This window comes from Schistocerca americana, chromosome 1 (assembly GCF_021461395.2).
Source record: "Schistocerca americana isolate TAMUIC-IGC-003095 chromosome 1, iqSchAmer2.1, whole genome shotgun sequence".
Taxonomy (NCBI): domain Eukaryota; kingdom Metazoa; phylum Arthropoda; class Insecta; order Orthoptera; family Acrididae; genus Schistocerca; species Schistocerca americana.
The window spans coordinates 816107181-816121956 of record NC_060119.1 but is presented as its reverse complement, the minus strand read 5'-3'; the positions used below and the strand labels follow the sequence as shown (position 1 = coordinate 816121956).

The following is a 14776-nucleotide window of genomic DNA, read 5'->3' as shown; positions in this document are numbered from 1 at the left end:
GTCTCCAGATACGTCTTCGGCGTGGAATCTCATTAACTAGAGTAGAATTGTCTACAGCAATGAGTCCCGCTTCGAAGTATGCCCTGATGAACAGCGAATACGTGTCTGGAGACGCCCTGGACAGCAGTGGGATGCCAGCCTGATTATCGCGCGGAGTGATGGTCTGGGGTGCCATTACTTATCGTGGCAGGACCCCTTTCGTTGTCATTTGCGGCACACCTACAGTACAGCGGTTCGTCGACGATATTCTACGCCGAGTTTTGTTGCCCTTCGTGGTAAGCCATCCTAGGCTTATATTTCAGCAAGATAATGCCCGTCCATACACGACGTGTTTCCACTGCTTGTCTTCGTGCTTTCCAAACCGTACCTTGGCCAGCAAACTCGCCGAATCTGTCCCTATTTGAGAATGTCTGGAGCTTTATGGGCAGGACCCTCCAACCAGATCGGGATTTTGACTGTCTAACGCGCCAATTGGACAGAATTTAGTATGATATCCGTTAAGAAGACGGATCTAAGTCGAATAAATGCTTGCACAAGGGCTATAGGTGGATCAACGCATTACTGGCTTGCTCAATTTGTAAAGCTCTTTCTCTTGTATAAATAATCCAGTTGTTCTGAAATTGTAGTCATTTGTTTTTCTTTACATGTGCTTTTTTTTTTCTTGGAATGTGTAACTGAATTGGTTAACGTAGTTTATAGTTCTCCTATTGCTGTCATGCAAAGCTAATTGAAATACGAGACATTCACATAACGATTTTAATGACTGAAGTATGTATTAAATATTTTTAATCTATTTAAAAACATTCAAAATAATTATTTTTACTCAGTGTTTTGTTTAGTAGTTTAAACTGTTTTTCAGATGTATAAACGTCTTCAAACTGCAATGATTTTCAATTGTAGAACCAATGATATAAAAATTATTTTTTCCTTACTTTTACCTTGATTTAGGGAAAATCATTTATTTGTACAGCAGGCGCTATTTAATTGCAATGTTATTTTGCGTAAGCTTTGGACAATATGCGTAGTTCAGCGATATTTATAGTGGAAGGCGGCTATGTATCGTTGAGTAAAAGGGTTCACTTGTGGAACGGCGATACATCACGTCTTCAAACTTTACTACAAGAACGATGTTGTTATTAATGTGAAATGCATTATTCCTAATATCCTGGAACAGTGATTCCAACCGTCACAACTCTAATGTATCTGTAAATAAACATCATATAAACGACAACAAAGGAGTTTATTAGCGTCGAAGACTGTATTTTAATTGTTTTGGTAATAGAGTGAAGTTATCATATTGCCAAATAAAGAAATAATAAATTTTACATTTGAGTATTTCTCATATATATATTTAGAATAAATGAAAATGATGAGCCTTTTTAAGGTCAGACCCTCTGTTTTCAAAATCCTGGCTACGTTCTTGTTGGGACTCGCAAAAACCAGTGACCATCCTAACAGTTGACAAAATGGTACTGTCAGCAAATTTTTTTCATTGGATTGACTGCTGTTTTGTCTCTGGTGTGTCATGATGGACCTGGGTTTCATCTACAGCCACAAGTCGGCACAAAAAGTCTTGCGGGCTGTGATTAAACATTGCCAGATGTTGTGTTGAAATTTAAATGTTGTGGCACAGGCGCTATTGGTCACTGTGAGCAATCGCGGCACCTACCTGGCACACAGCTGCTTGGTAGCCAATTCTCCGTGCGTGATATTGTACGAAGGGGTAAAAAAAATTCGAGTACTTGTGCTCGCAGACCCTCGACACACAATTGATCAACTGCCAGAGATTCGTGGGTTATCGTGGAGCTCGCTTCAGCGAATTTTAACTGAAGATTTGGAAGTGGAAAGGGTTGCTGCCAAATTTGTTCTTCAGGTTCTGACTGACAATCAAAAGGAATGCCAAGTTGAAACATGTCGTGCTTTGAGACAACAGTTTGAAATTGATCCAAGTTTTCCATCAAATGTCATTACTAGTGATGAGTCATGGTCCTATGTTTATGACCTAGAAACAAAGCAACTGTCAAGCCAATGGAAGACGTCATCGTCACCTTGTCCAAAACGATGTCAGTAAGTCAGACCAACATAAAAACAATTCTGATTTGCTTTTTTGATGCCAGTAGCGTAGTTCATTCAGAGTTTGCTCCCCCAGGTCAGACCGTCTATCAAGCCTTTTATTTGGGAGTTTTAAGAAGATTGCACAACAGTGTTCAAAAAAAAGGACCCAATTTTTGGCAGACAGGAGATTGGTTCTTCTATCACAACAGACCTACACACGGTCATCTCTGTTAGACAGTTTTTGGCTAAAAATGACATGGTTCTGCTGTCTCAAGCACCTTACGTGCCTGCTCTGGCTCTGTATGACTTTTTCTCATTTCCACACATGGAAAGGGCTATGAAAGGACACCGATTTGACACCATTGAAGAAGTCAAGAAAAAACGAGGGAGGAGCTGTCAGCCATTTCTAAAGATGGACACAAAAAATGTTCGAACAATGGAAGCATGCTGAGGACAAATGTATTAGTTATAATGGAGAGTCTTTTGAAGGGGATAAGGTCGTTTTGTAAACAATTTGAAAATATGCAGCTTTTAAAAACTAATTCCGATTTTTTGGGCACCCCCCTCGTACACTCACTCAGTTGAGATGCCTACAGTCTCAGCAGTCTCACGAGTCATCATTTGGTGGTCTTGTATTATTATGTCATGAATTTTGTCAATGTTTTCTTTTGTGATGACCTCAGTTGGACAGCTGGAGCATGCTTCGCATTTGGTGCCTGTCCAACCACATTAATTCATTAATCCAAAAGTAAATGGTCTTCACTGATAGTGCAGTGTCCGCGTTAACTTCATCCAATTCTGTTTTGACCTATGCTGCAGTCCAAACCTTCAAATGAATATGTTTAACAAAAGCACGAAACTGTTTTCTGCATGTTCAAACGCAGTCGACACGCTGACCAATTCAGATGGCTGTAACAATGAACTATACGCTGTACGTTGTTGAAATTTTTTATACTATCCTTGGAATAATCGAGGTTATCAACCGTGAAGGTGCAGAAACAATATGCTATTCTTTCATGGAAATTTAGCGATATTTCCGTGTACATCTACGTCCATATTCTGCAAAACTGCTGCAAAGAGCGGAAGAGATCATCTCCTATGTTTTAGAATTTCTTCCTATTCCATTCCTGTATGCAGAGTGGGAAGAATGACTGCTTAGACAGCCCCCTTTGTGCTGTAGTAGAACAATCTTGGTCTTCGCAATCACTGCATAGGGGCTCTAGCATATCTCTAAAATATAATATACCTTCCCAACTTCGGGCTACCAAACTGTTCACCAAAAGTTTAAATTAAATTTTTGTATAAAGACATGTTTTTCCGTAATTAGCATATCAGGGCAGACACAGAATTGCATTGGTAATGCAGCAATATAGATAGAGAATTTTCACATTCTAAATCTTTCAAAATGATGAATAGGTTATTGTCTGAAAAACTGTGTGTGTTAGAACAAAATCTTATAATTACATTTAACTAACAAAAGAAAAAGTGATGTACTGACAGATACTGTCTTAAGCTGAGCTCTGCTTGAGTGTACCGAGTGAGGTGGCGCAGTAGTTAGCACACTGGACTCGCATTCGGGAGGACGCCGGTTCAAATCTGTGTCCGGCCATCCTGATTTAGGTTTTCCGTGATTTCCCTAAATCGCTTCAGGCAAATGCCGGGATGGGCACGGCCAATTTCCTTCACCACGCTTCCCTAATCCGAGCTTGTGCTCCGTCTCTAATGACCTTGTTTTCGACGGGACTTTAAACACTAATCTCCTCTTCCTCTACTTGTGTGAAACAAAGTTCTCAACAAAGTTTGTAATTCAGCAAATTTTATGCTCTGATTTGTGACTTATGTGTGTGCACAACCTGATGTCAGAAAAAAACAGCGTTGGCGAAAATTATTGATGCTGTACCAAAACGTCAAAGTCAGAATCGTCTGTTGGTATATGGACTTTTTTTTGGGACACAAATGGAAGTGGCTTAACCTGAGAAAAATTAAAAGATAACTGCTAAATACTACGCAGATTTGTGGATCATGTTAGGAAGTCGCTTGCACTGAAGCAGAAAGAAAAGTCTTTCATCTGTCTATTTGTGCGACGTGTGCAAGGAATAAAAGGTGGTCGAAGTACGATCTTCTTGCTATCGTGTAACGAGGAAACATTACTTGCTCCCCACAAACCCAGTAACTTCTGACTGACCTAAACAACGAAAGAGTTTATGTTACGATATTGTCCAGTGTAATAGTGTAAAAGAGGGACACCGGAATCATTGACACAGGTTATTTTGAGGGTTGTGAAAAGAGAGAGGACGTATACAGTATCACAGATTACTGGGAAAACTGTGAACGTAAGCCTGAAACGTTGATGAAGTACTAAAGGTATTAGAGAGAATCGGTTAATTTCTGTTCTCTGTAACTGTGAGCCCGCAGTTGGCAATTATTTACACACTGCACAAAAGAATAATATAATAAAATAATCATAACTCACCTCGGTGCTGGTTGTTCATTGTTGTTTTTGTTGTTATCCACGTAATCGGGCCTGGAACTTATTTCAAAATACGGATGTGCAACATTGGTATGTTTCTCAGAAACGAAGGGCTTGTGATCGACAGTCGTCATCTCTTGGGTGTATTCATCCACAGGGTCGTACTGATAGGTATTTTTCTCGAGGAAAGTGTTGAAGTACTCGACAAACTCATTTATACGACTTCCTTGATCGGCAGAGAACGTATCTGGATTCTGGATGCGTTGCTCTTGGTCTCGCCTGGTTTCAGGTTCTACAAAGAAATTGATTCCCGGGATATTGGCTTTATTATTGGCCGCAATCAAATTTTCTTCGATTTTACTGCTAGTGGCCACTGTGCTCGAGCGGTTGCCTTTCGCGACCTCACTCATTACGTCCGGCGTAATGTGCGGTGACAGGGTAGTGATGCTGACGGTGGCCGAGGCTTCGGTCTGGTCCGTGACGTCGGTGGCGTTTCCGTCGTCCGCAGAGTCTGCGTCTTCGACGGCGGGGTCCATGGTGTAGCGGCAGCAGACGAAGTGCGCGCTGGGTGTGAACGCGGTGAGCAGCCCGCGGCAGTGGCCGCCGCTCGTGTCCGCCACGAAGTCGTCGTCCAGCGTGCAGTCCAGCCCCAGCAGGCAGTAGCCTGACCCGTTGCCGCACGTGCTCACCCCCATGATCACGAACAGACCTGTCCAAAACGCCAAGAGATTTGGAAAAGCGTATCATCCCACAGAAACATTTATTCATCTATGCATCATGTTCAGTAGCACCCACCAAGAAGGAGAACCTAGGAGGTTGTGGAATGAGTCTAGGTATACATTAGCAAGAGGAAGCAACCCTTAGAAACTTAATGTGTACTCTGTATTAACAACTAAGTACAAGTGTGGTAGCCGGCCGCAGTGGACGTGCGGTTCTAGGCGCTACAGTCTGGAACCGCGCGACCGCTACGGTCGCAGGCTCGAATACTGCTTCGGGTATGGATGTGTGTGATGTCCATAGGTTAGCTAGGTTTAAGTAGTTCTAAGTTCTCGGGGACTGATGACCTCAGAAGATAAGTCCCATAGTGCTCAGAGTCATTTTTGAACAAGTGTGGTACCTGGTAGTATTCCGATTAAACCAGCCAAATGTAACTTAAGAACCACTTGTCGTTAAGAAATGGGGCTCGTATCCATCTGACAGTCCAGATTTTATTTTTCCAATGTTTCAATAAATCGCTTGTAGCAGACGTTGCGATGGGCGTTAGAAAAGAACACGCACGATCTCCTCCCCCACCATTCCTCAATCCGAGCTTGTGCTCAGTCGTACTTCATTTCTTTTCTTACCACAAAGCAAAATTCCGAAATTACAGTACAGTTGTGAAAATGGAAGCACTTTGCGCGTATCAAAATAAGATGGCGCTCTCAAAACAAAGTGAGTTTAGGTAAATCTTAAGATTAAAGGAGCGAAAATGGAATTCAGATGGAAAATAAATCAACGAATCAGAAAAAAAATCACAGTTGACATAAGAAAATTCTCTTCAGGAAAAAACATACTCATTTACCACACCTTCTCAGACTTCTTCCGGATAGTGGGAAATTCAGAATTGAAAGAGGATTCAGAGAAAAGATTTAATATCACCACATGTATTGTCAACAGCCCCTGAAAAATTCTTCGGTTCATAAACTAGGAAGAAAGGAGGTGGAATACGTGTTAGTGGAACACATCTGAATTACTTCCAGTTTGCCTCTTGTGTAGATAAACTTCCCAAGGAATGTAAGAACAGAATAGATCAAATTTCCTAGTAGATCTGAAAACAAATTACAATGAGACTGAAATAATATGTAACATAAACATGAGAAAATGATGTAAATTAACATGGAAGTAGCGGAATCAGTTGACGATTTATTGTTTTTAGGGTAGTTGCATACAACTGTTCGATGGGCTGTGAAAGTAATAACCGCAAGAGTAAAAATGGCTTGAATTTCTTTTGGTAAACTATACATTCCAGAATGAGATTTTCACTCTGCAGCGGAGTGTTCGTTGATATGAAACTTCCTGGCAGATCAAAACTGTGTGTCGGACCGAGACTCGAACTCGGGACCTTTGCCTTTCGCGGACAAGTGCTCTACCATCTGAGCTATCCAAGCACGACTCACGCCCCGTCCTCACAGCTTGTAAGGTATTTCAAATGGAACGTTTATATAAGGAACAGTCAAATGAAAATTAGACAGGTGGGAAAAAAAGGTAAAAAACTGTGAACAAGACGGCCAATGCCTTCATGTGAAAATGTTCGCAGTTACCTACAGAATCATGGTCGTACTCAGGCAATCACCTCTTCGCCCGAAACAATTTTTTCTTTATAGCCTCAGAAATATGGAAGTCGAATGGGGAGGCATCTGGACTGTGTGGAGGATGTGTAAGATCTTCCCGTCGTAACTGCTGCAGCGTAATTGAAGCAGTAGCACGCCAGCTCTTGGAAAGTCATGATGACCGTTCTCTCTGATTTGCAAGGATCCGCTGCTCACTGACTTTCTGAAACACTGGCCACAATTAACGCACAGCAGTACGTGGACACATTGGAAAAATTGCGACAGGTTCAAAAATGTCTCTGAGCACTATGGGACTTAACTTCTAAGGTCATCAGTCCCCTAGAACTTAGAACTACTTAAACCTAAATAACCTAAGGACATCACACATATCCATGCCCGAGGCAGGACTCGAACCTGCGACCGTAGCGTTCGCGCGGTTCCAGACTGTAGCGCCTAGAACCGCTCGGCCACCCCGGCCGGCTTGAAACAGGTCATCAAGTGCAAGCGCCCAGGAGTGATGACGGACGGCATCACTCTGTTGCAGGGTAATGTCCTCCCATATATTGCCAGGGATGTTTGGATTACATAGCGGAAGTTTCACTGGAACCTCTTACACATCCTCCATACAATCCGTAAGCCTCCCCATATTTTTGAAGCATTGAAGATTGACATTCGTGGCTGTCGATTTCCTTTGGAGGAAGAGATGCGCGCCTGGATACAATCAAGGTTCCGTAGACAACCGTGAATATTTTTCCGTGAAGGAATGGCCATGTTGTCTCACATTTGGACAATTGTGTTAACAGTTATGACGATTACTTTGAAAATAATGAAAATTTACTTACGGTTTTCATGTGTCTCGTTTTCATTTGCCTGATCCTTACATATTCAGTGCGTATTATCAGTTTTGATTCATGCCAGCGACACATATTTATTCAACATCTGAGGTGTGCTGCGCGAGCGATGAACGAATGCATGTCGATAATTATTTGTAGGGCCAGGGAAACAATTTGTTCGAACAATGGAGTAAAGTGGACTATACTGAAAATATAATAAAAATGGCCGGAACATGTAGCTAGGTTAATGGCTTGAAGATAGATCAAGGAAAAACTGAAAACAAACTGAGCCTACGGCCCAAAATAAAATGTGTGTATAGCACTAGAAACGTGAGCAGCGCGGATGGAAAAGCACACCTGAAGATCACAATCCGCGAGTTGTGATCTGCGTGCAATGAACAAACGCACGTTGAGGAAAGAAGGCTTTTATCCAATAACGTATGCCAAATGACTGATTATGATGATATAAGAGTTCTATACCATTCCATTCACGGATGTAGTATGGGAAAAATTATAACTTATATGAGTATTTGTGTAATGGGAGCGATAACTTATAGTGTGTAGTGGTATAAGTTGCTATAAAACATAGCAACAAGTCTCACGTCCCATTTACTAGACTGATGAAAAACGTGCGTTTGAAAAATCGTCACTTTAATTAGAAGTAGCGTAAAGAGCATCTACTGTGCCTAGGTTTGTTGTACCTAAGTACAGATATGAGAAAGAAAAATGCGGGCACAGCGCAGAAAGCGACTGTGGAAGTGTAATTTGGACTAGACAATTGAGGAGTCACTTGCACTTTGCAATCGTGTGGTGGTGGTGTCGTGAACTCCAAAGAAGAAAGAGGCCTGGCGATAATGGTCGTGCACTAAAAGAAAAACTAATGGTGTTATATAGACTCTATGCTACGCTGTTCGCCTGTTTAGCTGAGTGGTAACGTGTTTGCCTATCATACAGGAGGCCCGGGTTCGATTCCCGGCCTGGTTGGAGATTGTCTCCGTTCGTGGACTGGGTGTTGTGCTGTCCTCATCATCATTACCGAAGAGCAAGTCGCCCAGTGTGGCGTCACTTGAAATAAGATTTGTACTCGGCGGCCTAACTTCCCCGTGCGGGGCCTCCCGGCCATCAATGCCACACAATCATTTCATTTTTTTATGCTATATTATCTCGAGTTAGTACAAATTTGTGGTTTTGGTCATTGAAGCATCATGTATGAATATGTCTGAAAAGGTCTGTTAATTGTCAGTTGTTGCGATTTGAGAACTTATTTGAAAGGACCAGAACATCAAGAGAAAGCAAAATGGCTACCGGGAAATTCGGTAAAGAAGGTAATTGTTATTACAGGGGACGAATAAAGACTTGGCATCTCGCAATATATCGATCAATTAAAATCAACCCACAACAAGAAATCACATCTCAGGTGGCAAAGAATAGATACAGATGTTCGCTGAAAAAAGTTTCTTGTAATTTTTTGATTAAGTTTTTCACGAAAACTCGACGATTTCTTCGAGGGTCAATCAGTAGAAAGTTTTCAGTATTTTCCTTACACTCTCCCGAGACAGACTCCCATATGACCTCTTGCGTCTCCCTCTTTTCCATTCTCTCCAACCGCCTTTTGTAGACTAGTTGCAGCATCCTAGCCATAAATCGAATCCTGCCAGTTTTTTTCAGTTGCTTGCATGTCATACCATCACTCACGGTCCCTCACAGGTATCTCGCTGAACCAACAAGACTGACTTTATTAATGACTTATTAACCCTATAGTTATAGGCTTATTGATTTTTACATGGATTTAAATTACGACAGCCTTGTGAATATTTGCACCAGGTCGATATTTCTTTACATTCAACTCGAAACTTTTAATGTACACGCTTCTATATAGATACACCTATAAATTGCATTAATATTATCCGGTAAATCATTAATATACACTGAGTGACTAGAAGTCATGGAAAGGCACTGGATGTGACGTACTGTCGCCGGCGGCGATCTAACCCGTGAAGGCCATCGATCGCCCCATTCTAGGTATGATCAAAAAGTACGAGATTTTTTTACGATGTTCATTTATTCATCAACTTTGTCCCCTTCAAAGTAAGCCCCCTCGGCTATGATACGCTTGTATCAGCGCTTATTCCAGTCTTGGAAGCCCTTCGGAAACTCACTTTACGTTATGGCGTTGAGCTCCTTCAGCGATTCTGTTTTTATCTCCTCATTGGTGGCAAAACGACGTCTTTTCATGGTTCTCGTCAGCGTCGGGAACAGAAGGAGTCTTAGTGGGCCATGTCCGGCGAACGCGGTGGCTGAGGCAACATAACGGTTCCGTTTTTTGCCACAAAATCACGAAAAAGGATTGACGTGTAAGCGAGATCGTTGTCGTGCTGCAATTTCCACGAGTGCTTTTTCGCCAGTTCTGGTCGGTTTCCTCGGACTCGTTTCACACAAACGGCACATAACTTCCAGGTAGTATTTCTTACTGACCGTAGGGCCTACGACCATGAGGCAGGAGTTCATGATCCACTATCCCACTGTAATCGAAGAAAACAGTGAGAAGAACCTTCACGTATTATGTTATCGAACTTGTCAATTTTTTTGCAATCTTGGCTCTTTAGACAGTTCCCACTGGAACGATTGGGCCTTGGTTTCGACGTCATACCCGTATAACTGTGTTTCTTCACCCGTTATATCCTTTTTTAGATCGTTGTCGACATCATTCAGCTACATTTAATGCAGATTCTTTGATTCATTTTTAATGAAAGTAAAAATTTGCTGAGCACTCGGAAACACACATAACCTCCTCGACTGCTGTCAACAGTAAATTAAATATTCAGAACAACTGAAAATGCAAACATACACCAGGAAGAAGTGTACCAACAAGACAAAAAATTATAAAATTGCATATGTAAAGCCTGCGAAATCAAAAAAATTCCTGTTACACCTCGTGTTGCTCTGTGAAGGCGACCTGTCGTCTATTCGTCAGACATTTGTGGTCCTCTCGTGCGGCAGTTTACGCGGTAGCAATATTGTGTCTGCTATGTTGAAGATCCACCCTAGTCACTACTGACCACGGAAACTCGAATTCTTCTGTAATCTCCAGTATGCTATGACCCTAGGATGTCGCGCCGATTAATATCCCACGTTCGATGTCGGTCAGTTTACGACATGCTGGAACGAGATAATGTGTTTGCACTATCGCTATACATCCCATCTAGCCGCAACATTCTGGACGGCATATATGGCACGTCTTCAAATAGGACAGCCATTTCCGTGAATTTTGTAAAAGGAACAGAAATGGTTTTCCCACACTCCTGACGGTCGTACTTGGAAGTACTTGTGTGTCTGTCTTATTTATGAATCGCGACTTCCTATTTGTAAACTGTGTTGTGTGTTCGTTATCCTTTCTTGTTGGCTGAGTATTAACTTCCGAGTTTTACAACGTGTTGGTATGAGATCTTGACCTAACGACTAAATGAGTCAGTAAGGAGAATTTTATGATTTTTCCTAAAGTAATTCAGATTTTTTTATTATACGTTCTCTACGTGCAGCCCTAGATACTTTGCATTATCACGCCAATTCAGTTCTTCACTTCCAGTGAGAAAAAAAAATGGTTCAAATGGCTCTGAGCACTATGGGACTTAACATCTATGGTCCAGTGAGAAGCTACTAGATTGGTTTGTTGCTCTTGTTAAGAATGAGATTAAATATACTGTTAACTCGTCTTCACTTGGTCTTTAAAAAGTTGACTTGCAGTTTATCTGTGCTGTGAAAGTTTATTAAGTGGAGTTTGGAACAAACTTCTTTTCTGAGTAAATAGAAAAAAGAATGGTAGCTGTCCGGAACAAACACCATTATCTCAGTTAGACTCCAGTAGAAAAATGCCTTTTTAATCTCATTTACAGAAAATTTTTACTATATGAATTTATCAATTCATTCTCGTACTCACTTAGTCGAACAACGCTCTCAAACGTTTATTTAATGAGTACCTACGTCTCTTAACGAGAGGGTACCCAAAAGAAACCACACTTATTTTTAAAAAAAATTAGCCAATTTTCAAACAAAAAATCTTCAATTTCCTTCTGACACTAATACTCTTATCTAATAGTTTATTCCCTTGTTCTAAATATTTTTTAAATTCGTCTTCTGTGATACCCGACAGTGATTCTGTCCTTTTTCCTTCAGATCAGTGACTTTGGAAAAACGCTTTACTTTCATGTCTCATTTCATTCGGGAAAATTAAAAGAGAAGTCGCAAGGAATAAGGTCAGCTGGAAAGGGGAAATGGAGCACAGGAGTGCCAAATATTGGCGCACAGGCAGGTCTGTGCGTGCCGGCGCATTATCGATTTGTGGAGAAACCAGTCGCCCGACGGTAAAAATCAAACCTCTTCTGCCGCAAATCGTTACCAATTCTTCTCAAAACGTCCTGATAGAAAGTCTGGGTAACAATATGTCTTGTGGAACAAGCTCTGAATGGACGACTTCTCACTAGGGGCGAAGCGAACCTAAAGTCTTCCACTGTCTTGATTGTTGCTTCGTTTCAGGTTTATAATTATAGCACCATGATTCGTCTCTTGTGATTACCGTGGAAGGAAAGATTAATCATTTACGAACTGTTATTTCAAGTGTCAACGTTATTTCTGTTCAACAGTCAGCAGTTGAGGCACGCATTTAGCTGCCACCCTTTTCATCCCCAAATCTCCCGTTACAGTTCGTAGAACCTAACTCCAGACAGCTTCACAACCTCTTGATTTCGGGAATTTAAGTCATATCCGTCTCCTTGGGCCGTAGAACGACGAGCGGAGGGAGAATTGCCATTGTCATGTCACCGCTTTTGAAATGGAAAAACCATTCAGACACTTGAATTTTCTCCATTGCATCATCCTCGTAGGCAGTTTTTAAACATTTCAAGAGTTTCTACACCGTTTTTTCAAGTAAAAAGCTAAACTTAACGGTCGCGCGCTGTTGACGAGAATGAACCCTCGTATAGAGGAGATTCGTGTAGTATCGGCCGGCTTACAGCACCTGCCACTGCCGTGGCTTGCCTCCGCGCCTCCAAATGGCGGAAGTGTGCAGTAGGCAGAAGCAAGTTTGTGTATCCAAGTGCACAGGAGTCGGAATCTTCTTCCTCTCTTTAGTGCTTTGTCTGCTCTGTTGCTTGATAGTGTTGCTGTAGCTCTTAGCTCACGGAAGGTTTTCTTGAGGCGCATTGTACCCGTTTTTAAGATAAGTGATTAATTTCGTTGCTATATTTCGGTTACCTATGTCACATAAGTAACGGACATCTAAAAAATGTTCCATGATAATTTCTATAAAAGGAAGAGCAATATGATCAGATCCTATTGCGTGTTTCTCGTACGATACTGGCCTCCTGATTGTCTTTCAGTATAGGCCAGAAGTAATTTCAAATTACATTTTCTTCTTATTTTTACTTCTTTTCAGATTGAAATGGTGGGAAATAAGAAGACACTGAGAGTGAATGTCTAGCAAAATGACCACAGGGAAGCAGCTGAAGCGCTCTCAACGATTACAAAAGAAAAATATCGTCACCGAAGAGAAAACATTAAAAGTAGAAAAAATAAAGTCTGAAAAGGAGTAGAAGAAGCTGAACTTACGCAGGATGATCCAGAATAAAATAAACACTCAATGGGTGGTCATGGTAAGCCAACTACGAAGCGGCGATGAAAACTGGAATTTACTGGAAATAATGGGTCATCAGAAAAGACGGAAAAGTGCATTATGTGTTGGAAGGGTTGGGTTGTTTTGTGGGAGACCAGACAGCGGCGCCATTGGTCTCATCGGATTAGGGAAAGACGGGGAAGGAAGTCGGCCGTGCCCATTGAAAGGAACCATCCCGGCATTTGCCTGGAGCGATTTAGGGAAATCACGGAAAACCTAAATCAGGATGGCCACACGTGGGATTGAACCGTCGTCCTCCCGAAAGCGACTCCAGTGTGCTAACCACTGCGACACCTCGCTCGGTATGTGTTGGGAAGCATTTGAAGAAGACTAGGTGCTGCGTACCAAGTGTAGAGGCTGGGCATATGTTGGACGTGTGAATCAGAAGAATATTTTGTATTTTATTTGCGATCTCTATAAAACAGTGAGTTAAACATTGGTGATCTGAGCTGAAAAGCTAACAAAAATTTGCTGTGCTTATGTGTTCTATTGTTATTCAGTATCGGTGCAGTGTATCTTTAACAACCGATATCATCAAAGACAGTGGCCGATACTGCAAGACACTTCTTACAAGCCTTGTAATTGTAACTGTTTTACTTTCGATGTAATTAAGTACTATAAATAAAAAATAAAAAATCATTACACTGTACTATACATAGAACACGTCTTGAGGTAAGAGAATAATGTGTCAATGTTCCAATTAACCACCACAGTTACACAGCAAAGCCAAGAAACTTATGCTGGCCGATACTACATGACTCTCCCCTAAACGGCGAATACACAAAGAAATGTGTCACTAGAAAGTTCACACAAGTCGGACGGAACCTTCTGTAACGGACATTTTGTGACGCGGCCACTGCGAAATGGTGGGGAGCCATTCTTCCTGTCGTCAGCAGGGCGGCCTGCTCTCCCACGCAGGCTCTGTGGGTTCGATGGGCTGGCAGGGACTATGACAGTCCTTCAGAAGTGAAGACGCCCGCAGCGAAGCCGACAGAGTTCAGGAAAACTATTTAGTTATTGATCAAGATAGAACACATACAGGTGCGGGCTCTCTTCCGGGACCGAGCGAAGTGGCGCAGCGGTTAGCACACTAAACTCGTATTCGGGAGGACGACAGTTTCAAACCCGCGTCCGGCCAGCCTGATTAAGTGTTCCGTGATTCCCATATATCGCTTCAGGAAAATGCGAGGATGGTTCCATTGATAGGATACGGTCGATTTCCTTCCCCATCCTTCCCTAATTCAGGCTTGTGTGCTCCGTTCTAATGACCTGGTTGTCGGCGGAACGTTAAACACCTATCTGCTCCCCCTCCTCCACTCTCTTCCGGCGGGCGCAACCTGGCGTCGATCCACAATGCCTTCGTAGCGGCGGCGGACGTTTCTGGTCACGCACGTTGCTGGCAGGCAGCATGCTGAGTAGCACGAGCTGGAGCCAGCGCAGC

At 42.2% G+C, this 14776-nt stretch overlaps 1 protein-coding gene across 1 annotated transcript in view; it reads right to left on the bottom strand.

Annotated features, from left to right (window-relative positions):
- Positions 1 to 14776, bottom strand: part of LOC124546062 — a 120561-nt gene that overhangs the window by 59296 nt on the left and 46489 nt on the right. Inside the window, exon 3 of the mRNA XM_047125010.1 lies at positions 4529 to 5234. Coding sequence (XP_046980966.1) covers positions 4529 to 5234 — 706 coding nt within the window. The remainder of the gene's footprint in view (positions 1 to 4528; positions 5235 to 14776) is intronic.